The 25,580-nt window shown below is 38.0% G+C and overlaps 1 protein-coding gene across 9 annotated transcripts in view; it reads left to right on the forward strand.

The window, feature by feature from the left end:
- Positions 1–25,580, forward strand: part of Dlg2 (discs large MAGUK scaffold protein 2) — a 1,883,913-nt gene that overhangs the window by 367,321 nt on the left and 1,491,012 nt on the right. Inside the window, exon 1 of one of the 9 annotated variants that reach the window (XM_029535296.1) lies at positions 8,305–8,707. The exons of the other annotated variants lie outside the window; for them this stretch is intronic. Coding sequence (XP_029391156.1) covers positions 8,678–8,707 — 30 coding nt within the window. The 5' untranslated portion in view covers positions 8,305–8,677. Of the gene's footprint in view, positions 1–8,304; positions 8,708–25,580 lie in introns of those variants that run through there. 9 annotated transcript variants of the gene reach the window in all.

A 25,580-nucleotide genomic window follows, 5' to 3' on the forward strand; every position in this document is an offset into this window, starting at 1 on the left:
TTTCTATCTCCAGAGTTGTCTCCCTTTGGGTTTTCTTTATTGTTTCTACTTCCATTTTTAGATGTTGTATGGTTTTCTTCAATTCCATTACCTGTTTGATTGTGTTTTCCTCTCATTCTTTAAGGGATTTTTGTGTTTCCTCTTTAAGGACTTCTACCTGCTTAGCAGTATTTTCCCATAATTCTTTAAGGACTTCTACCTGTTTAGCTGTGTTCTCCAGTATTTCTTTAAGTGAGTTATTAATGCTCTTCTTAAAATCTTCTACCACCATCATAAGATATAGTTTTAAATATGAGTCTTACTTTTCGGGTGTGTTGGGGTATCCAGGACTAGCTGTGGTGTGCGTACTGGGTTCTGATGATGCCCAGTGGTCTTGGTTTCTGTTAGTAAGATTCTTTTTTTTTGCCTTTCTCCATCTGGTAATCTCTGGTTTTAGATGTTCTAGCTGTCTCTGGCTGGAGCTTGTTCCTCCTGTGATTCTGTTAGCCTCTGTCAGCATCTTGGGAGTCCAGCTCTCTCCTGAGTCCCAGTGGTCAGAGTACTCTCTGCAGCAAGCTCTGCTCTTGCAGGGAAGGTACACAAAAGTCTGAAGCTCAGATCCCCTCCTGATTCCTGGGGTCAGAGCCCTCCTCTGGCAGGGAAGGTGTCCAGGGGTCTGGGTCTCAGCACTTTCTCCTGGCAGTGATCTCAAGATCCCCGGTGTGCTAGGGTGCCAGTGATCTCCTGGTCCTCTGTGGTCTCTGGTGCCCTGCTCTGAGATGGTGCTGTGGTGGAGCCCACCAGAACAAACCCCAGCTGCTGTTCGGGCAGGTGTCCTTTGTCCCTGTTCCTGCAGTGATCTCCTGGTCATGGGTGTGCTAGGTAGCCTGCACACTGTGGTAAGCACTCACTAATAAACGGATATTAGCCCCAAAACTTAGAAGATCCAAGATCCAATTTGCAAAACACATGAACCTCAAGAAGAAGGAAGAGCAAAGTGTGGATACTTCGTTCCTTCTTAGAATGGGGAACAAAGTACCCATGGAAGTAGTTACAGAGACATAGTTTGGAGCTAAGATGGAAAAACCATCCAGAGACTACCCCACCCAGGGATCCACCTCATATATAACCACCAAGTCTAGACACTATTGCATATGCCAGAAAAATTTTGCTGACCGGACCCTGACAAAGCTCTCTCATGTGAGTCTATGCCAACACCTGGCAAATACAGAAGTGAATGCCCACAGTCATCTATTGGATGGATCACAGGGCCCCTAATGAAGGAGCTGGAGAAAGTAACCAAAGAGCTAAAGGGGTCTGCAACCCTATAGGGGGAACAACAAATATGAACTAACCAGTACCCCCCAGAGCTCTGTCTCTGGTTGCATATGTAGCAGAGGATGGCCTAGTCTGCCATCAATGGGAGGAGAGGCCCTTGGTCTTATGAAGAGCATATGCCCCAGTACAGGGGAATGCCAGGGCCAGGAAGGGGGAGTGTGTGGGCTGGGGAGCAGGGCAGTGGGGAGAGTATAAGTGGCTTTGGGGATAGCATTTGAAATGTAAATGAAGAAAATGTCTAATAAAAAAGTTAAAAGAGTTTATAATTAAAAAGTAGCATTCTACATTCATATTCAGACATCATTATTACTTTGCATTTTTAAAATGAATGTTCATGTTCTTGTCTTTGCTGTGTATGTGTGTGTTTATGTATGTATGTTTGTGTATATACACGAATTGTGATCATTTATTTATATAAAATGCTTGTCTATTCAAAAAAAAAAAAAGAAAGAAACATTACAGCAACTGAAATAAAACTACCACAAAGAGTAAGGCACTGCATTCATCTTGTTATATATGGAACTTAAGGTAAAATTCAAATGTAAAGAGATAAAGAAAGAAACTAGAATTGAGAGCAGGGTAGTGGGAGAAAATGAGGGAATGTGGATCAGAGGTCACAAAGAAATAGATATAAGAAACATGGTGAGGTAATAAATTTGTGCATGCTGTATATGTGATAAATGTATATTTCAGACACAGAAAAGCAATAGGATAACCGCTTCTCATGAAGAACTATTTGCTGTGGGAGATTCAGGAGAGGGAAAATCATTGTCTTCTGTTGTGGACGTACTGGTGATGACATCAAGCTCCAGTGAATAGTTAGAATCCACTGTCACACAGGTGGCCATGGCTAAGCTAAATGGGTATAAAATATGACCAAAACTCATGGTTCTGAAAAAAGAGATTTGTAAAGATGGTGGGGAGTTTATGGGTATAAGAGAGAGATAGGAGAAGGTGTGTGTGTGTGTGTGTGTGTGAGCGCGCACGTGTGTGTGTGTGTGTGTGTGTCTGTATGTCTGTGTGTCTGTGTGAAAGAGAGAGGGAGATAAATTAATGCATATTTTATACATATATACAATTGTCAAATAAAAGTAATATAAAAGGAAGAACATAAGATGATGCCCCTTAAGCACCCTCAGTATAGTAATCATATCACCATCTATATGTCCCTTAACATTGTATCATGTACCTTAACTATATACAACAGAATTTGTTTTAAAAAGTAAGCGGTTAATGTTGAATCTGAGAAGTATGTCATTTTATTTATTTGTGAATACTGTTAATAATCTAACAACTTACCTAGATTCTATGTCACCTAGGGTGAGTTATATATACTCGGGGACATTCTGTTTCATAAGATGGAGATTATATTCCCCTTAGAATTAAAAAATATGAAAACCATGTGAATTTACTAATTCTAGATTTACATTAAAATAAAAAGCTTCTCTCTGATGCATTTTGTCCATCCATTCAAAAATTATCTAGATAGCATGCTGTGTTCTAAATACTGGTGAAGCCTCTTTCTTCTACAATACACTTTGTAAGAGTAAGACATTAACAGGAATGTAGGAAATAATTTTAAAATGTGATCCTTGATACGAAGGAAACAAACTGGCATCATGGAATGATGAGGGATAGGAAAGAATCTAATTTAATTAGAGAGGGCAGTTTGAGATGCTCTTATTGAGATGGTAACATATGTACAGAGACCTGTATGACAAGGAGCCAGGTATGTGAGAATCCAGTAAGACAGTTCTTGGCAGAATGAACAGCAGATTAAATGCTTTGAAATACTTTATATGCTGAACAGATAATAGAATAGTCTGATTAGGATGTGAGAAGGTGGGGAGTGGGAAGGGCATTTAGCAATGCTTTGGAGGTTATTTATATTAACTTAGAAGTCAAATGGCTTTGCAGATGATGCAGCCTTGGAGATTTGTGGCTTGCATGCAACTATTTAGATATTTGGAATCCCTCCAGTCAATGCATAGTATTGTATAACAATAAGAGAACTTGAGCCTCTTAAAGAACGTGCTCAATGTTCAGCAAAGTTTATATGAACTTGTAATTTGTTGGAGATATGTATTTTAGTTGATATTGTTAGACCATTTGTGATTATTGAAAATTTGAATTTTCAGAAGTGGTTAAGATTTTGCTAAAAAGAAACCTACAAACCATATGGTTATTGATTAACCCAGTTCCAAGTCACATATTTAAGCAAACTGGTCTCATAATGTCATCAATTCAAGTGGAAATGCTAAATCTCTAATTTCTGTATTTTGTTATAATTATTGGTTGTAATAAATTTGTTTTTTATATTTTTTTTACATAGGCTCACAATTAACTTGAATAGAACGTGCAATTGCATAGCATTCTGTTTTATATTATTGTTTAATTTTGGGGGATCCAATATTGTACTGCCTTTTTTTTTTCATAATAGACACTCATTGGAAAACTCAGTTCTTCTCCAGTTGATCCTAATTTTCTACCTGTCTCTGGAGACTTTGGAAATGAGGGCAGGCATTTTGCCATGACCTGCCTGCAGTCTATTTATTTTACTAAGCTAACAAGCTTTGCAGATGTCATTTGTGTGCCTGCTGTCCTGGGTACATGGGGAACAGACAGACAGGGATGGGAACCCAGGTGGGTGAATTGATTCTGCTATTTGCATTGGAGCTAATCTTTCAACTGTGGTGTTCATTCCTTCCTGCATTGCTCCAAGGTCCCTTAGAAAGTATAAAAGCCTTCAGTGTGGAAGCCAGAGGCACACCTATTTTTACAGTGTGATCCCAGGTTATCAGTCGGCACTGAATCCAGGGTATGAGGGGCTGACGGAGGCCATTGAGTATCTGTTCCACATTACTAGGTTATGCCTAGGGAGGCAGAGGCTGCCTCCACATTTGAGATATGACAAAAATGCAAAGAGCACAAGTCTGTTTTGGAGTCATTTGGATTCTCTGTCACCTAGGGTGGGGTATATATTCTCAGACATTCTGTATCGTAAAATGGAGATTATAATCCCCTTTGGAAGGCACGTTATCATTACTAGATATGATATTTACAAAATATCTGCCATAGTACTTAAGATAAAATCCACTTTACTGATATCATTTTAAGTGTATCTGTTAGTATGGTCCCATTACAAGGGCACAATGTCTTCTTCCATAGTTCCCCGTTATAGTTGTCTTCATCATCCATGACCATTCCAAGCTATGCTGGATAAGGTTAGAATGCACTTTCCAGTGGAAATGTTGCTTTTTCCAAATACTTTTACTACATTTGCCAACCTAATTATTTCTTACATTTATATGAGTACACACGTGTGTGTATGGCTCACATATGGACAAGGTTGAACAGTGGACCTGGAGCTGCTCACCTTGTTAACAGAACAACTATGCTTTTCCTCCACACCCAGGGGTGGTGGTGGTGGTGGTGGTGGTGGTATTTCTTGTAAGTCAAGGACTCTGCTAGGAACTAGCAATATTTTTACAATCTGCCCCTTAGACTGCTTTGTTTCTAATACAATAGACTATGAATATATTTTGCTTTTATTGTTTCCCTTAAACATGTTTGAGACAATGAAATTAAAATTATGTGTTTTGGTGGTTAAAGTATAGGTTTTTAGTGTAAGTAATTTTTAATAGTAATATCCTAATATCAAACTACGAATCAATATATCCCTGGCATGATATCAACCTTAAGGAATGTCAAGTAAAGCAGTTTGTAGGATATAGTTTTATACTTTGCCAAACACTTCTTGTGAAATCACAGGCTCAACAGAGTGCTATGTCTATAGAAGAAAAATGCTTCTAGCCAATGTTTTGTTACATTTAAAAAGAGTGTTTCCCTTGAGGCAAATCAGTGAATTATCTATCATCTTTATATATGAGAAAAATCAATGGAAGGCTAGGAGTAAACAGAGTGAATCCTAACTGGGACCAGGCTTTCAAATGTAATGGTGGCTGGAGAGATTATCAGTGGTTCAGACCATTGGCTGTTCTTCCAAAGAACCAGCTGGTTAGATTTCCAGCGTCCACATGGTAACTCACAACCATCTGTAACTCCAGTTACAAGAGATCTGACTCCCTCTTCTGGCCTCCAGGGCACTTCAGGCCCATGGTACATAGATATACATGCAGGCAAACACTCATAGTCACATAGTAATACACAAAATAAAATAAGAACATGATGTATTTATTCAGACCATCATAATACAGACTTCATAAAATTAATCATCTGTGCTGAATACAAACTAGTGAATATATCACCTGCATACTTTGTAAAGCAGGTGATATATTTGTACTAACTTAACATTATATAAACAATACTGTATTTTTTTTTCCCAAGCAGAGACAGGATGTTCAGTTTGTAAAATGACTGCTCTAAACAACTCTAATAGAATCCCACTGGATGTGTTTATGAAGCTGATTTTATAAAGCTGTACAACATTATTGATCCATACCTTTTTCAAATATAACAGAGGACATGGGATTCTTTTTCCTTCCAACTCCTAGTTAAGTTTCCTGGGCTCCTTTCCAGAAAGCCTTCCTGATTTCTGGGTTAAACGCCTCTGCTTTACGAGTCCAAGATAACTCAAATCCTTACTCCAACAGCACTGCAGGGTTTGACTTGCTTTTGTTCACTGTGAGTCTACACATCAGTAATTTCTTAGGTATATTTTTTGAATGGACATGCCTAGACTAGATGATAGGAAGATTGAATAAAAACCAAGTAAGAAAACTAACTATAAACAGCTCAGTTTAATAAATGGTAAAGGCATAAATATATTAGCCCTGCCACTAACTGTATGTGCCTTATGAGTGACTTGGAAGTGCCCACAGAATGCCCAGACTGACGTTAGACTAGTCACCTTTCATGTTTTCAGACTCTCTTGCAGTTCAGAAAGTATTTTCATCGTGATACACCACAGTCAGAAGACAGAAAACTCATTGGGCTCCCTCAACAGTTTTCCCCAATTCCCTTCCCCACCTCCCTCTTTTGGAAGAAGGGATGCACTTCCAAGCTACCTTTCTTCCACATTCTCTTTCAATCTCTGGCTATCTCTATTCTAATATGATGAAAAAAGTCCTGGCCTTAAAAAATTAAGAGACGTGATCTTTATTGTTGGCATGGAAGTTAGCTACACAGTGCTTTGGAAATTAGTTAAAACATGTCTTTTGTCATCCTTAAAGCGCTAGGGGAAACAAAGCTAATTGTTTCCAACATGAACGGCGATCAGAATTACATACATATTAGGTGATGCACCTGCATGGGGAAGCTCCCTGGTGCCTAGGGATGCTCAAGGACATGCTTTCTTCCTCTGAGATAAGCTTAGGTCACATAAAGCTACATTAACCACTGAAATGAGCTAACAAATGAGGAGATCAAGACGTAAAATGATGTTCCTGTAACCTTTTCCTATCATTGAACTGTAAGATAGTTACCTAATTGAATAGACCACAGAATAGGTTTTATTTGTATTGCTTAATGTGGAAATCATCTGAAGTTTATTATACCTGTAGGGTAAGAGTTCAGAGAAAATTATTTCTAACCATAAAATATTTCTGAGTCACTTTAAAAGGTTATATTGAATTGAAAGTCAGGTGTTTCTTTTCACCACCTCAACCCCCAACACATATCTGATTTGCTATGAACTAAGGAAGAAGAATCTTTAAAAGCAGCACTCCCATTTTGGGAGAATAAGGACACGTCAGTTCCTGACACATTCATCTATTTAGCAATCGGGAGGTTATTGAGGTTTGAACTTGAATAATTCATGAAAGGTAGGAAGAAGTCTTAAGACTCTTATTGAAATGCACCTTGGTTTTTTATTTTGTTTTGTTTTGTTTTGTTTTTTTAAAGAGGTTTGGTAATGAGGGATAAAGAGGCAAAATATCTTGAGCAGTAAGTTGAAATGTATGGGTCTCTAGACATTTCTTTTCAATGTGGCTGGTGGTCCCAGTGACTAGGAGTTTTCTTTCTAGTGAAAGGTGTGTGTGTGTGTGTGTGTACACCATTCTTACTGATCCACCAAATACTTTCATCCTCTTTTTGAGTCCAGCTTGCTCTTTGCTCTCTCCTCTCTGTCTGCCTCCTCCCACACCTGGCGCCTTTACCCCATTTCTCTGATCTCCACTGTCTTAGGTGCTTTCTTCCCAGGTAGCTAAGATAAGGTCGGGGGTGGGGGTGGGGGGTGGGGTGGGAGGAGTGGAGTAAATTATCCAGAGAGTGATGCTTGTCAAATACCCCAAGCAGCTTCACTAGGAGAAAGGGAGGGACTTGAGGGAAGGGGAGGGTTAATCACTTGGTTGTTAAAATGCTGCAGAAGGGAGCACAAAGCTCCGCCCACGTAATAAGTGCCTGTAGACAACCAGGCAGGAGAGAAAAGTTTGGGAACAAGCTCATTTTTTTTTTTCCCTCTCTCCCTTTTTCTCGCAATGTAGAACTTTTGGTAAACACATCGAAGCTTCCTCCCACCTCGATTTTGTAATATACTTTCTTGTTCAAATACTCGGTCGTTTGCTTGCTCGTGTATGCGGTAGACCACACGTATGGCTGCTCAAGTGGAAGGGGAAACTGAACGTTTTTCCAAGTCAAGCGTCCAAATCTGCAGCCTTTTTATGTACCTGGCCAGCTTTTCCTTATCCAGCTGTTAGTCATTTGTAAGCAGCCGCCCTTGTAATCGCAAGTGAATTCAACTGTGATGTATGCAGCACCGCGTGCACCATTGCTTTCCCTCACATCCTTCTAGTCATTGAGGCTCCCGGGAATCATGCTCATAATAAATAGCTTTTTATTACCCAAAGCCGCTGTTCTGGCAGCCGAACGACAGTCCTTTGATAGATGGGCCGGGTAGTTTTTTGTGTTGTGCTTACTCAGAGTTGTTAGCAGTAAAGAGAAGGCAGCAAAAGGGGGGTACTTTGGCAAAGGAAATCTTATGAGTAGAGCGGAGCAGCAGATCAGAATTCAGAAACAAGCGAGAGCTGAAGTGTGATTCTCGGGCGGGCGCTTGGTCTAACACTCATCTCCAGGATAGAGCAGTGCCGGGCACTCGCGTCAGCCCTGCTTGCCCTTCTCGGAATCCGCTAAGAGATGATGCAGCCTTGGAGCCCAGCAAGCCACCAGGAAGTTTTGCCGGATCTGATTCCTAGGGGATTTTCCCGTGCCTAGGAGAATCCTGCTTGCATTGAGCTGTATGGAGGGCTCGAGTTTCCCATGAGGGGCCCCCCTTGGGGAAAGCCTTCTGTGCAGAATCCAGACTCTGCTTCTCTCAGTGTGCTATTTACTCAAAGGCTTTTCCTCACCTTTGCTGATTTGCTGGTGTGATTTCCATGCACTGAGTCCTGTGTAGGGATCCAGGATGGATTGCCTGTGCATTGTCACCACAAAGGTAGGCTAGGAAACACAGCTGTTTCGTGCAGCATTTTTTTTTTTTTTTTTATCTATTATTATTCCGGTCCTGTAATTAAACAGCTCTGCTAGATGCTGTCAGTCCATAAGATAAAATGATTAGTGTAATTTACTTTGCTGGGCATGTTGTTCCCCAAGAGGGTGTGAGGGTCTTGTCTTTCTGTGATTTCAACTTCTTAAAGTGACATTGTGTGTTTGTTCAAATGACAGGAGAATGTGTCTGTTGTTTTTTGTTGTTTTTTTTTTTTTTTTCTTTTCTTTAGTGGCAGGTTTTGCTTTTTCATCTATTTATAGCTGGTAATTGAAACATCTCTCATAGTAGTGTAGCTCACACATCGTTTTACCATACCATATCTAGGTCTTTCTAGGTGGGCTAATTAGCTTTTCATTTAAAAACCATGTTTGCTGTGCTTGAAGAAGCCAATCAGCTTTACTGTGGCTTGACATATTGTTCCTGATTGGAGAATTCTGATATTCTGCATTTTGGTGATTTCTTTTAAAGAAAAAAAAAGGGGGGCCTGAGGTAAAACAAAAAAGTACAATATTTAATCTTTTATTGAGTCTGTTTTGACTATAATCAAATAAATTATTTGTACAATAAGATTCAGAAATGAAAATAGAACAAAATAACCCTTTTCTTGGAGTTATTTACAGAAAATTAAAACTTCCAAATTTTTTTTATTCTGTCATCAATTCTAAGTAGCATATTAAAAGCACTTAAATTCCATAATCACTAGTTATTTGGAAAAAGTTATTTTTATTTATAAAACACTAATTAAAAGACACTCATTGGCTTAATTTTTATTATGCATGAGAGCATACCACAAGTTAGCATTAGCCATTTCTTGTAGTTCATCACATTGATTAGACACCATTAATATGAAAAAATAAGTAATCTAGTGTGAAAAACTCAGTAAGTGTAGTCTCCAACGATAGTCCCCTAGTCCTAGTAAAATTTGAAGACACTGGTCAACTTGTACAATGTGTCATGTCAAATACTTTTCCCTTTACAAACAGAATCTAGAAATTCTTAGGCATTGGTCCTAAAAGGAGTATCTCATGGGGAATTATGTTGATAGTAGTAGATTTAATATTTGAAAGTATCTAGTTGGCATAGTTGACAGACTTCCAGATCATGTGAAGACTTATTTTACTTAAATTGCACAGTGTTTCCTTTTGTTTTTACTGTAAAGTCAGATAAAAACAAACAACAGCAAGCAAACCAAAATGAATGAGAGAACCAGAAAATGTATGTCCTTATGGAATCTAGGATGGAGACAAACATGTGTATTTAAGTGTGTTTATCCTAAAATGTGGAACTTGGGGTTATTTTTAATGGAAGAATATTATTAAATATCACCAACATGTCTTTCACAAATATTCATTATCAAGTCATAATGATTTCAGATGCTGTTAAACACAAAAAATATCCATTGGAAAAACGTAGGAAACAGATGTCAATTACAGGTCAAAACTGAACATCTTTTGCAGTAGAAGAGGTAGTTTAACACTAAGATTCAATTTAGATAACATAACATAAAAGAAAATATGTGACCTATATTCAGTTACCGAGGTATTGATGGCCATAGGTACTGGGACAAAGCTAAGATCTTAATTTGTCTTAAATGTAGTAAAAGTCACAAATATCAGTATTATCATAATTTCATTCATCATGCACATTATGTTATTCAACAGGATAAGTACTTGAGAAATTTCATTAATTTTATGAGTTATATTTGATATTAAGTTATCAAGTTCATTCTTAAGTGTCATTTCCATTATCTTTAAGTGACAAACATATTGAAACAAAGTTGTACTAACTGTTAACTTGGTAAATTGGCATGAAAGAATATGATTAATACTGTCTGGTAGACTTTAGACTACAAATATGAACCATTTAACCTACTACTACCTAAACTAATACTTCCCCCAAGTGCCCATAGATTAATGATGCCCTTGTTCTAAGTGGCCAGGTACCAGGGATGCTCTTGCTCTGCTCTCCCCAAGATCCCTCTGCAGAAAACATGCCAACAAGTTAGAAGTTTTAAATGTGTCTCAGTTCAACTCAACCTCCTTTTCAAAACTTCATTAAATCTACCTGCTAATCCACTTTCTTATGCAGAAAGTCCCTGTAAGGCTGGAAATATCATCTCTCCTGATCCTTCTCAATTCTATTTTATCCATGGAATATCTCACCACTCGGATATACACACTCTTTCACTAGCTGTATGCTAGCATCTCAGTTCATTATCATCCTCCTGTCTTGGCCCAGATGGCACTATGAGATGCTTAGATTCTGGGGGAATAACTCACTTATATCTTTGCTCTGCATTCTTAAGGATAAGCTTTAGAGTAGGATGAATGAGATGAAAAATTGTAGAAAGTCTGTGGAGAAAATAACCCTGCCATGCATCTTGCTCCACATAACTGCTTTCTGAGCATTTGAAGGTTCTACTGTGCTTGGACTGATACACAGACCCTCTCATACTTGAAGCTTGAACTTCTAGGCCAGTAGGTCAAGCATGCACCTCAAAACAGATATTTTGGTCACAAGAATGCCAAGGTGTTTTCAGATACTGAGACAGCTAACTTTCAGTAAAGGATCAAGAAATTTCTTTGATCATCTCTGACCAGTTAAAAATTATATTCTTTTGACACAGATAATACTACCAGGAAAGACAATCTGGAGAGCAAGTAAGAATAGCAGAGCTCTAGAGTAAGATTTGGATCTAAATGTTCATTCTGGACCTAGCTTTAAATTTTGAGTAGATCATTAAAGATCTCTATATTAGACTCCATTTATCAGTCTTTGAGAAAGGAGATCTAAGAGATGATGTCATGAAGTTTTGAAAATGCCTAAGGTTAAAAAAGATTTTGGTAAAAGATAATTTATTCAACAACTAACAGTGGTGCTAACGAATCCTTCTATTTCAAGATAACCTGTGAGGAAAATGAGATTGTTGCAACATTATTAGATGCAATGTAGTAACAAATGTATTATGTTTTATATGGTAGGATGTCCTAAATGTGCTTTGAATAATTTAAATATAATACTTTTGATAGCCAATATATCAGAAATGTTATGTTAGATTTTATTAAGACAAAAGCATGCTATTTGATGATTGGCCAAGGGCACAGTTTCTCTATGAAGCAGGCAGAGTATTCTGCACTAAAGTTAGTGAAATAAAGTAGTACTCACAAGTCTTGTTTTATACTGTGAATTATCAAATGCCATATGCAAGAACATGTAGAATTGGAAATAACAGAAGAAAAGTGAAACTTTGAAAAAAATCTAAGTAAATCTGTTCTTTGTGATATTGGGAACTCAGAGAGATATCATGTAGAAAGGATGGCAGTAAATATATTTTATTGTGTCTCTGGGGTGCTTCATTCTTTATTTCTGGTGTAGTATTATTGTAAAAATGTATTAACTCTGCAAATGACAGTATTCAAGCTCATGAACCACTTTAAAGGCAGGTGTGGGTGGATTATGCCTTCTTTTTATCCCAGTTGTCCATTAACCATAGACACTAAAAGAAGTTTAAAAAATAATCTACACATAAAACTGCAATATGCTATGTTAAATTGCTGCTGTGATTTATTAATAAAGGTATGATGATGCCATTAATTTTTAATGCATTTAACAGTTTAATGGGTATATGAAATTCAAATAACAGAATGGAAAGTGGAACTGGGCAGCATAAAAGAAGGTTTTATTGATGTTGTTAAGTCTACATCTGCTCTGTAATATGCCCCTCTCTACCTCTGTCACCTTATAGTCTCTTCCAAGAATTAAAGCGACAAATAAATTCACCTCTAAGAAGAAATAAATGTTGTTGCTGGACATTTAAAATAAATTATCAAGGGTAGCATGTTATTATTTATTATGGCTCTACTAAGAAAATGTAGCATGGCATTCTTTTTGGAAATGAACTCATAGTCAAAAATTTTGCAACTGTGGTTAGGCAGGAAGCTAAAATAATGACTTTATATTTTACCACAGCTTTATGTAGCAAAAATGAAACAAATCACCAAGGCAACAAATGGTTTTCTAAGTGGCCCTGTGCTCATAGACAAAGCGATTTCTTCATGCAGATGTACGACTGCATCTGCTCTCCTGTAGCACATCCATCCATTCATTTTTTTTCCCTTCTAAAGTGTTTGTTGAATATCTCCTGTGCAGTTATGTACTCCAAGGTATTGGGATAAAATGAACAGTCTCTCCTCACATCATTTAGTGTTGTGGGAAAACTGTTAGTTTTGGAAGTAAAGTGATCTGCAGTAGATGGGTGAGTGTGAGTTGTTGTGGAAATGGGTATGAGGACACTTGACCAAGCCAACGGACTTTTCTACTGCATGGGTAGGGATAGATATCAGGAAAGCTTTGAAGGAAGGGTCTAATGTGCTCATTAGTAGAATGCAGGACACAGTGGAAGTCAGTATGGCTGGGAAGTAAGGGATAAGCTATAGAAAATGCAGAGTCAGAAAGAACTTCAGCCACAAATACTATAAGTTGAGGTATATATTATTTTTGAAAAGATAGGAACCATCAACCACCAATTGTTCCAAATCTTGAGGTTTTTCAAACTTCTCTTACATTTCCTTCCACTGGCCTGAGTTTTCCCCAGTTTTCTGCCACATCTGCCTTTACCAATCCTTATGCCTCTTTGGTTAACGTAATAATGGTCATCACTTTGACTAACTGAACAACCTTCTCTGAACTGTACTTCTCTCATTCCTAGAACTCTAGCACCTACCATGTAAGTTTGTTTTGAGGATGCTGAGAATTAAACAAACGGATTAACCTTTAGCAGCACATGATGCTTTGGTATACGCGCATCATGAGTATAATAGCTTAATTTTCCTGTCAGTGAAGTAAGCCATCTAAAACCATGGCAACAGTGTCACTCTGAAGCAGCCTGTATGGCATTACTCTGCGGCAGTAAGGCCATACTGCTATTTTATTTTGACTTAGAACTTGATTTGCTTTTTTTCTTTCCCACACTTTGCCCATGTTTTATTTTCTAATGATTTTCAAAGTACATGGATATGAGTGTATTTTAAAATCTATGCTACTTTTCCTGCTCTTTATTAAACTAATGGACACAAAGCAAGAGTAGCAGTCGTTTCCTGTTTTAGGAATATTTGCTAATTCTGTCTAGATAACAGCTAACCTATCTTAATTTGACTTAATTTTCAGGTGTCACCCCTTCCCTAAAAAGTATGTATTTTCAGTGTACAGCCATTTTTTTTATTTCTACCTGTCACAATAAATAATCATGGACTTATTTGTATGACTACTCTTTCTATCTCTCTCTTGACAAACCCTATATGAAGTGAGGGAGGGTATCATCCTCTTTCCTTAACTTTGTGTACGCAGTGCCTGGGACTTGAGAGGACCTGGGTGTTTTACCAAAACTCATTCACTACTCTCATCAAACCAGGAAAGAAGTGAGGCCAGTTTACACAAGTAAGAAATTGTCATGGTAGAGGGTTGAACTTAGCTCTTTAGTAGCTGCCAGTCTACTCCCTTTCTTATCTCCAGGTTCAATCACATTGATATTATTCAGTTAAATCATATTCTCGATACCATACTTGGGATTACGTTCCTTTTCAATCTAGATATTCAATAGCTTTTAAAAAATGGTCCAACTAATGTTTAATTTAAAATGATTTCCAATTAGTCTATTTGTACATTTTGTAGTATCTAATCATAGCCTATTTCAGTAAATGTTTAGGAATAAAATAAAATCTCATTCTACAAATGATATCATCTGTTGACAAAACTTCAGCAAATCATTTTCCTGACAAACGACCTCCAGGATGCTATTTTCCATGAGCTCTTTTTGATTCTATGACTAGAAGTCAAAGGTTCCATAAAGAATTATGAGCTTTAAAGGATTGTCCTTTATACAAACTTCATGTTAATTTAATTTTATGAGACAAGTGTGGATTTTTAAAGGAGGTAATTATAAATAAAAGTTTCAGACTCAATGATATTTAAAAATCTATTGAGACTAAAATGTAAATGTCAATTAACTTCATGACAAACAGAAGAATTCATTTGTGTCCTTTCATTACTTATTCTTTATTTTATTTGAATGTTTGCAGATATTGTTTTCTTAAAGCAGATTACTCATGATTCCAACTGCCTGAGAGACCTGTCTCATTGCATTTATATATGTCTCACCAAAGGCAATTTTAGAAATAAATGTGCATCGTGTCAAGACACAGAAGACAAAATATTGGGTTTTCTATGTTAGTAAACTTAAGTCAATTCAGTTTATTCTCTCTGATTCTTAGTTTCTCATTTCTTATCAGTATTAAGTCCATTGAATTAGGAAAATAATATAGGTTTATCAGTAATTACTCCATAAAAGTATTATATAGAAACAAATAAGTTATGTATTTGAAATAATATGAAATATTGTCTATATAGAAAGGATGAGTGTAACTGCTGACAAAAGGAAATTCTAGTTTAAAATTTGAATCTTGCTTTTGAAACTTTTTTCCCTTGAGAATTGATTATTTTCTCATACAATATACCCTGATTATAGTTTTCCCTTCCTACATTCCTCCCAGTTACTTCCCCCCTCCCCTCCCCTCTGGATCCACCCTCTTTCTGTCCCCCATTAGAAAAGAACAGGTTTCTAACATAACCGTCAAATAGGACATACTATAATATGATTAAACAAAAACTTTCATTTCAAAGTTTGATATGACAACCCAACAGAAGGAAAAGATCCCAAGAGTAGCCACAAGACTATTCAATAAGTTTTAGTAGCCGCTAGTTTTACTAAGCTAATGTCAAATAAAAATACTATGCGGAAGGCCTGATGAAGACCCATGGAGGCCCTGTGCTTATTGTTTCAGCCTGTGAGCTCAAATGCACATTGCTTAGTTCATTCAAAAGGCCTTGGTCTCCTGGTGTCCTTGGCTCCTTCAATTAACTCATATACTCTCTCTGTACATTGTCCGGCGGAGTGTCTTTACACTTACTCTCATGTGCTGCCAGTAGAGATCTCTCAGATAATGTCTAGATAATGAATTGATATTTGAGTATAGTAGAATATCATTAGGAATCATCTTATTGAGTATTTTCTTTTTTCAGTTGTGTTTGGTTTTACACTAGGGCTATCTAGTCTTTCATTCTTGATTATCCAAGCAGTGTTAGATCTGTGTTTCTTCTCATGGGGTAGCCCTTATGTCAAATCAAACATTAGTCTTCTACCCTTACAAGTTATGTGCCACCATTGCCCTAGCATATTTTGCATGCAGGACAGATTGTAGAACAAAGGCTTTGTGGCTATGTTGGTGTCCAGGTTTTTGGTAGCTTTTTGGTAGTCTATGGAGTACCTCCCCATACTATGCACCATAGAGGATACTCAAAGGATGCTCTATCCAAAAATGAAGGCAGTTGCTCAACCGTGTTCATAACAACCTTATTCATAATAGCCAGAAATTAGAAACAACCTAGATGTCCCCCAATAGAATAGATAAACAATATGTGATACATTTACATAGTGAAGTATTACTCAGTTGTTTAAAAATGATATAAAAATTTCAGGCAATATGTGAAATTAGAAAAAATAATCCTGAATGAGGTAACATAGAGCATAAAGACAAATACAATATATACTCACCTATACTTGGATATTAGCCACTAAGTAAATGATAACCAAGCTATAATCCATAGACCCAGAAAGATTAGGAATGAGGAGGGGTCTAGGGAATAAACATGGATGTCCCTGGGAATGAGGAAATAGAATATATTTTAAGGGTAAACCAAGAGGAAGATGGTTTGAGGGAGGAGAGTATGGGGAGAGACACTGGAATTGGGGAGCATTTGAGGGGTTGTGTGAAAACACAGTGCAGTAAAAACTTCCAAGAATTTGTGAATGTGATCATAATGAGGACTCATACTTATAGTAGATATAGAATCTCAACTGGTCATTCCTTGTAGCCTAGCAAAGCTATCGGTGGTGCATCTGAGTTGCACTCAATTGAGTTGTTGGCCAAGAGGGTCTCATGAATTCATTTTAATATCCCATAGTATTAATGTAAGGTGGAGAAAATGAGAGCTGTGTCTTTATGTGTTATAACTAATTTTGTGCTAATCATAATGACATAAGCAAATTGGTCTCACTTGTCCATGGCCCCACAGAGAATTGACTGTGGAGCAGTTGGACAATAATTGTCATGAAGAACTGAATTTATCTTAAAAGCAGGGCAGCATGATGAATGACAGTACAGCCTTTAGAGATTTCTTATGTACTATATTGGTCCTTCTGTTTATTGTCTCCCTGGTTGGCAAATATTAATTAATTAACCTGTCTTGATATTCTTATTTATTTAATGAAATGATGCTTCATGTGTAGTAGCTACACTAATCCATGCATGCATAGTTTTATTAATTGTTCCCATTTTCTGGGATGATCTTCATGAATATCCACACAAATCTTTTCCTTTTAAGTTTCCAGAACTTTCTCAAACTGGATTAAATTAAGCTCAGCATTCACTTCTTACAAAGATAGTTGCCAGGTGTACACTACGTGCCAGCTATTATAATGAGCTGAGCAGAATAGAGCAGTGAACAGAGCAGGTGACCCTGTGCTCTCTTAGAACTTATATAATGGAGTAAAGATAGAGACTTTCAGTGAGTATAGAAGGAACAAACAGAATCTTAGCTGTAAGAACTTCTGTCCTTGAAAAGGAAATAAAGTGAAATGTAGAATAATGAACGAGTAGAACGAGGAGAAACCATTTTAGACAGGGTAGACAAAGACCTAGACTTTGAGTGAGCTCTGCAGACTTAAAAGGAACAGATTTGTGTGGCTATTGGTGAAGAGCGTCTCAGAGAAAGTGAACAATTACTACCAATGCACATGCATGGATTAGTGTAGTTACTACACATTGCAAAAGAACCAGCACATAGTAGGTACTGGTGTTTCCTTCTCCCTTTCCTCCTCCTCTTTTTTCTCTTCCTTCTTATCCTTTTCCATTACATTTCTCTTCTTCTTCTTCTTCCTCCTCTTCCCCCTCTTTCTCATCTTCTTTTTCCCATCCCTTTTCTGGGAATCTGATATTTAAGGATCAAAACTCACTGAGATCAGCAATTCAATTCACTGATTACTGTTCTACTATCATTTTCTACTTTCAAGGTGGAATGGGAAATTTCTTTGACATTTGCCCTTCTCTACTATTGTGCATTCAAAATTAGTAACAGATTAGAAGTCTAGGACCATAATCCTCATTTTTTTTTATTATAACACTCCTTCCTGAACATACCTAATTTTAAATCTTCACAATTTGATTGTTACAATAACTTTTTAATAGGACAACAGGTTTTGTGAGAAATTGGTTTGACATTAAAAAAAGTCTTAGAATTTGTATTTCTGTGTACCCAGCAAATAAGCTGGAACAAAAACTTCGAGGAAAAGGTTTGCTCTCTGTAACCCTTTAAGCATAAATCACTCTCTTGCCACTCTCTCAGGTGCCATCATTAGAAAAATGAGAGCTGTTCCTTATTCTTTTCCCTTTAAATTCCAAATACCCCAACTCCTATTCATTTGGCTTTCTTTATCTGTCCTTCATTTACTTTCTTACAAGGGTCTCTTTGTGTTCTCCCATGAATTTCTGCAATAAAATCTGTTTATTATATTGCCCTTTCTATCTTCCAACCTTTACATATTTTCAACAAATAAAGGTTTCTTTTTAAGAAACCATCCATAATACTAAATATGTGTATTTAATTCACAATGTGACAAAAGTTTAAAGTTTCTTGTCCCCTATTGTTTTGTTATTTAATATGGTGTGTTTACTTCTTAAATAAAATATTTCCTCAGGAAAGGCAATCCAGAGATTGCCCCATCTGGGGATCCATCCCATATACAGACACCAAACCCAGACACTATTCTCATGCCAAGAAGTGCTTGCTGACGGGAGCCTGATATAGCTGTCTCCTGAGAGGCTCTGTCAGATCCTGACAAGTACAGAGGCAGATGCTTGCAGCCAACCATTGGACTGAGCATGGGGTCCCTGATGGAGGAATTAGAGAAAGGACTGAAGGAGCTTAAGGGGTTTGCAACCCCATAGGAGGAACAACAATATCAATCAACCAGACCCCTCAGCGCTGTCAGGGACTAAACCTATGACCAAAGAACACACATGGAGCACCTATGGCTCCAGCCACATATGTAGCAGAGGATGGCCTTATAGGCATCAGTGGGAGGAGAGGCCCTTGGTCCTGTGAAGGTTTGATGCCCCAGTGTAGAAGAATGGCAGGGTAGGGAAATAAGAGTGGTTGGGTGTGTGTGGGAGCACCCTCATAGAAGCAGGGCGTAGTGGAGTGGGATAGGGGGGGTTCCAGAGGAGAACCGGGAAAGGGGATAACATTTGAAATATAAATAAATAAAATATCCAATTGGAAAAAAAAAAAGGAAAAATCCTCAGAAATCATTGGATTTTAGAATCTGAAGACCCAAGTTTGTTTCATCTCACATTTAAATAAAATCTCTAGTTAGCCTTTGTTTCAGGTTGAAATTTTCAGGTGAAAATTTAGAAGCACCGTGCTACAGGACAATGTCATTATTGTTTGGGTAGGCACAAGTGAGCCACTATATTCTAACCCTTTGTAACTTTCTTATCTCAAATCTCATCATCTTCTAGTCTTTAACCCACTACAGCCAAGGTTCTCCTTAGGTGCCTGACTTCCTCCTCTTCTGCTGCCTCTTCTTCATCCTTGTCCTCTTCCCTCTGCCTCATCGTGATGTACACAATGCATCTTCAACTCACTTACTGTTGCATCAGATTATATTCCTTTAACAGTGCACCTACCGTGGCACTTCTGACACCGTGGGTTGCCGTGGCACTTCTGACACAGTGGGTTACCGTGGCACTTCTGACACAGTGAGTTGCTGTGGCACTTCTAACACCGTGGGTTGCCGTGGCACTTCTGACACCGTGGGTTGCCGTGGCACTTCTGACACCGTGGATTGCTATTTTGGGAGAAGAGATCAGGAATTTGCACTTTTAAAAGTCTGGATGATGCCTAACTACACAAGTGTTCCACATGTATTGTTAAAAACATCGCGGAACCCACAGAAAGAGAAAACGATCAATTATAGAGGTTCAACGGGTAAACAATCCTCTCCTGCCATTTTCCTCATTTTTTGGTAAGCACCATTACACTCAACTTTCGTCCATGGATTCTGGAGGTTGAATTTAGGTTCCTGGGGCTAACACGTAGTACACTATAAAAAATTTTAAACCTACGTTGATGCTTACATTCAGCCCACCTTATTTCTTTTTTTCTTCCCAATTTTTATTAGGTATTTACTTCATTTACATTTTAAATGCTATCCCCAAAGTCCCCTATACACCCTCCCCCCACTCCCCTACCCACCCACTCCCCCATCTTGGCCCTGGTGTTCCCCTGTGCTGGGGCTTATAAATTTTGCAAGACCAAGGGGCCTCTCTTCCCAATGATGGCTGACTAGACCATCTTCTGCTACATATGCAGCTAGAGACCCGAGCTCTGGGGGTGCTGGTTAGTTCATATTGTTGCTCCACCTATAGGGTTGCAGCTCCTCTATTGGGGGCCCTGTGTTCCATCCGATAGCTGACTGTGAGCATCCACTTCTGTGTTTGCCAGGCACTAGCATAGCCTCACAAGAGACAGCTATATCAGGGTCCTTTCAGCAAAATCTTGCTGGTGTATGCAATAGTGTCTGTGTTTGGTGGCTGATTATGGGATGAACCCCTGAGTGGTGCAGTTTTTGGATGATCCATCCTTTCATCTCAGCTCCAAATTTTGTCTCTGTAACCCCTTCCATTGGAGTTTTGTTTCCAATTCAAAGAAGGGGCGAAGTGTCCACATTTTGGTCTTCCTTTTTCTTGAGTTTCATGTGTTTTACAGATTGTATCTTGGGTATTCTAGGTTTCAGGGCTAATATCCACTTATCAGTGAGTGCATATTATGTGAGTTCTTTTNTNATTGGATTACCTCACTCAGGATGATACCCTCCAGATCCATCCTGGAATAGAATTGAAGACCAAGAAATAAACCCACACACCTATGGTCACTTGGTCTTTGACAAGGGAGCTAAAACCATCCAGTGGAAAAAAAAGACAGCATTTTCAACAAATGGTGCTGGCACAACTGGCAGTTATGTAGAAAAATGAGAATTGATCCATTCTCAGGATTTAATAGATGAGAAATTCCAGTGAAGAATGCTTACTGATTACAGCATAGATCATGCCCATTTTTTTTTTTTTCAAGAAGAAAAGATCAAGTTTAGCCCATTTTTTGGGTCATCTTCATTGTGGAATGCAGTGCCAAAATGCAAATATTAATTACATTTGATGCATTTTGTGAGACTGTGTTTTAAAATCTTGAACTCTAGAGCTTAGATTATGGCATATAAATATACATTGTATATAGTGTATAACTTTGGAGATTTAGAGATCAAAGGAATATTGACACATGTATTTACAGAATGTTAAAAACACGTTGTGTTTCTTAAAAGTATTAGCAGATTAGTGATCTCAAGTTCAGGATCCCAACTTTATAGTCAATTTAGATTCCCAAGTCTAGTCATCTTGAAACTATCCCAGTTTCCTGGGTTTTCTGTGTGTCTTCTTTTTTATCGACAAAAGCTTCCATATGACACCAGGAGCAGAAGTTCTTGGTATTTGCTAAGCAGTTTTTCACACTTATTCTCATTTAATTTTCATGGTAATCCTGTGAGGTAAATATTATTATTTTATACTCGGAGGTGATAATATAAGCTCTGAGGAGCTAAGAAGCACAGGAGAAAGAGCTTTGCTAGGAAGCATTATGTAAGTTAAGTATTTACCTTACTACTCTGCACTATGTATAGCATCCTTACAGCAGTCTTTTAAACTGGGGGTGGTATTTGCTATTTTATAAAAGAGAAGCTCATTTTCATAGAGACTAAAACACAAAATAGCCCCAAGGAATAACTAATTAATACTCTGGCATTCTAATCTGGATGCAGTGGGTTCTTCATGGTACTAAGTGCTTCCGCTGACAAGCTGTCAGGATCAGTGTGATGATAAGAGTGAGCCAACACTATGCTTAGAGTACATGACAGTTAAGTGGCACCCACTGGGGGGACCATGCCATATCCAGACATAGAAAAGGCTTCTATTTCTTATCTTTACCTAAGTACAGTCTGAGAGTTGAGAGCCTACTTTCTTTCATTAATTCGGGTATCAAAGTCATTAACAAGATTTAATTTTTGAGTTTATAATATAATCACAACATTAATCTCTTCCTTTTCTCTTCGCAAGCTCTCCCACATACTTCTCTATGTGCCCCTTTAAATTCATGGCTTTGTTTTTAATCAATTATTATTGCATGCATATATGTAAATACATATATACTCCTAATTTCATAAATATGAACTGTTCTATCCATATCATGCTACTTGTATATAGGTTTTCAAAGCTGACCATTTGACTCTGGACAACCAATTGGTGTGTTCTTCCCTGGGAAACCATCTTGTCCACTCTCAGCTTTCCTCAGTTGCCTAGAGTTCCTTGTGAAAAGTTGAGACCTCATATGCTTTTGTTTGTCCACTTTGGCATGATCATTGATGTCTTCCTTCAAATAATGGTTTGACAGTCATGCTGGTGAGACTTTATGTATGTAACTTTTGATACAATCTCACAGCAAATTAACAATCTTTCTGTCACCTCTTCTGGAATATTCTCTGAGATATTTTGTACATTGAGATTGGGTTTCATGTTTCTGCATTTTGTTTGGTTATGGTTTTTATGAAGGGTGCTTTCTCCAGGAGCCAAAGAACACATAACAAAAACTCCCATACCAGGCATTAGAAGCTATTTTTTGAGTTTCTGGCTAGGGATACCAAGAGACATATAAAACATGCAGATTATTGCTGTTACTTTTGGTTAATTTCTAGAGGTGAGAAGTATGTCTCAATTGTGGAAGACACCATGTACTTCAGAAACATTGGGACCTCTTAACTGAAAATGACATGAATGTCTCCTTCCTGAGCACTACTAGCACTTTCAGTTTTTATATGTGTTAATGAGTCACAAACAAGACCTCTTGCCAGCCTGGGCAACTGTCTTCCTAGAGTATCATAGCATGTGTGTGGATACTCAGTTCCACCATCAATTCCCAATGAATACTTCTTGTTCTCAGTATCCTATGCAGAAGGGCCAAAATCATGCTTAGAGCTTAGTAATTGTTTCCTCAGAAAGAAGTTAAGCCAATCTCTTTAAAATATCTTTCAAAATGCAAGAAAACGAAACACAGTAAGACCAGGAAGGGATATAGAGTCACATAGTAAGAAATGTGTAATTGTGACCAAACTAAAAAAGGAAAATAATAATATTTGTCAGCTTATTTTTTATCTCTATGTAAAAAAACAGACTACGTAGACTCAAGAATATTATAATTAGACCTACTTTATTTCAGGCTCCACATGGTTTGCTTGTAATGATTAAACATCAGTGGGCCCTACTTTGCTCTGTAACTTGAGCAGGCATGTGACTTAATCACTTAAGAGGAACAAAATCATGCAATCATGTAAAATCACTAATATACTCTACTCAGTTATTAAAATTGTCCAGTCCTGATAGGCATGGTGGCACATGCCCTTGATCCCAGCACTCAGGAGGCAGAGACAAGTGTATCTCTGAGTTGAAGGCCAGCCTGATCTATAGAACAAGTTCCAGATCAGCAGGGCAACACTGATAAACTCTGTCTCAAAAAAAAAAAAAGTTGAAATTCCAAATAATAATCCAGATGAAATATTCTGTGGCATCTTCAGATCAGACATTGGCATTGGACAATGGGTTTCTAAGTTCACTTTCTTCTCTCTATTGTTTACCAGCTGGTTGACCTGGAATGCTTTCTACTCTCTGAGCTCCACACATGATGATGTTGATACTAGCAATAAAAACAAAGACAATGGCAGACCCCTGCAAAGTGCTGACAATGAACCAGAGTAGCTGGCTTCTTTACTTATATTGTAACTTTGATGTTTCTAACTAAGTCAAAGAGAGGTTAGAAAGGGCAATTTGCAAACATCTGGTATAACAAAAAACAGGATAGCAAACACTATTTTCAACAATAAAAGAACCTCTGGTGGAATTACCATCCCTGACCTCAAGTTGCACTACAGAGCAATTGTGATAAAAAACGAAACAAAACAAAACAAACAAACAAAAAAACCAACCAACCAACCAAACAAACAAAAAACAAACAACCTGCATGGTACTGGCACAGCAACAGACAAGTAGACCAATGGAATAGAATTGAAGACCCAGAAATGAACCCACACACCTATGGTCACTTGATCTTTGACAAAGGAGCTAAAACCATCCAGTGGAAAAAAAGACAGCNTTTTCAACAAATGGTGCTGGTTCAACTGGTGGTTAGCATGTAGAAGAATGCAAATCGATCCATTCTTATCTCCTAGTACAAAACTCAAGTCTAAGTAGATCAAGGAACTCCACATAAAACCAGAGACACTGAAACTTAGAGAGGAGAAAGTGGGGAAGAGCCTCAAAGATATGGGCACAGGGGAAAAGTTCCTGAATAGAACAGTAATGGCTTGAGCTCTAAGATCAAGAATCGACAAATGGGACCTCATAAAATTGCAAAGCTTCTATAAGGCAAAGAACACTGTCAGTAAGACAAAACAGCAACGAACAGATTGGGAAAAGATCTTTACCAATCCTAAATCTGATAGGGGGCTAATATCCAATATATTTAAATAACTCAAGAAATTGGGCTCCAGAAAATCAAATAACCCTACTAAATGATGAGGTACAGAGCCAAACAGGGAATTCTCAACTGAGGAATACCAAACATCTGAGAAGCATCTAAAAAACTGTTCAACATCCTTAATCATCAGGGAAATGCAAATCACAACAGCCCTGAGATTCCACCTCACACAAGTCAGAATGGCTAAGATGAAAACCTCAGGTGACAGTAGATGGTGGCGAGGATATGGAGAAAAGAAGAACACTTCTCCATTGCTGGTGGGATTGCAAGCTGGTACAACCACTCTGGAAATCATTTTGACAGTTTCTCAGAAAATTGGACATAGTACTACCGGAGGACCCAGCAATACCAGTACTGGGCATATACCTAGTAGATGCTCCTACTTGTAATGAGGACATGTGCTCCACTGTGGTCATAGCAGCCTTATTTATAATAGGAATGGATACAGAAAATGTGTTACATTTACACAATGGAGTACTACACAGCTATTAAAAACAATGAATTCATGAAATTTTTAGACAAATGGATGGATCTGGAGGATATCATCTTGAGTGAGGTAACCCAATCACTAAAGAACACACCTGATATGCACTCACTGTTCAGTGGATATTAGCCCAGGAGCTCAGAATACACAAGATACAATTTGAAAAACACATGAAACTCAAAAAGAAGGAAGACAAAAGTGTGGAAACTTTCATCCTTCTTATAAGGGGGAACAAAATACCCATGGAAGGAGTTATAGAAACAACGTGCAGAGCAGAGACTGAAGGAATGACCATCCAGAGACTGCCCCACTTGGGGATCCATCCCATAAACAACCACCAAACCCAGATACTCTTGCAGATGCCAACAAGATATTGCTGACAGGACACTGATATAGCTGTATCCTGTGAGGCTATGCTAGTGTCTGGCAATGAAGGAGCTAGAGAAATACCCAGGGAGCCGAAGGGTTTGCAGCCCTATAGGAGGAACAACAATATGAACTAACCAATACCTCCAGAGCTCCCTGGGACTAAACCACCAATCAAAGAAACACATGGTGGGACTCATGTCTCTAGTTGCATATGTA

The sequence above is a fragment of the Mus pahari genome, chromosome 1, assembly GCF_900095145.1.
Source record: "Mus pahari chromosome 1, PAHARI_EIJ_v1.1, whole genome shotgun sequence".
Taxonomy (NCBI): Eukaryota; Metazoa; Chordata; class Mammalia; order Rodentia; family Muridae; genus Mus; species Mus pahari.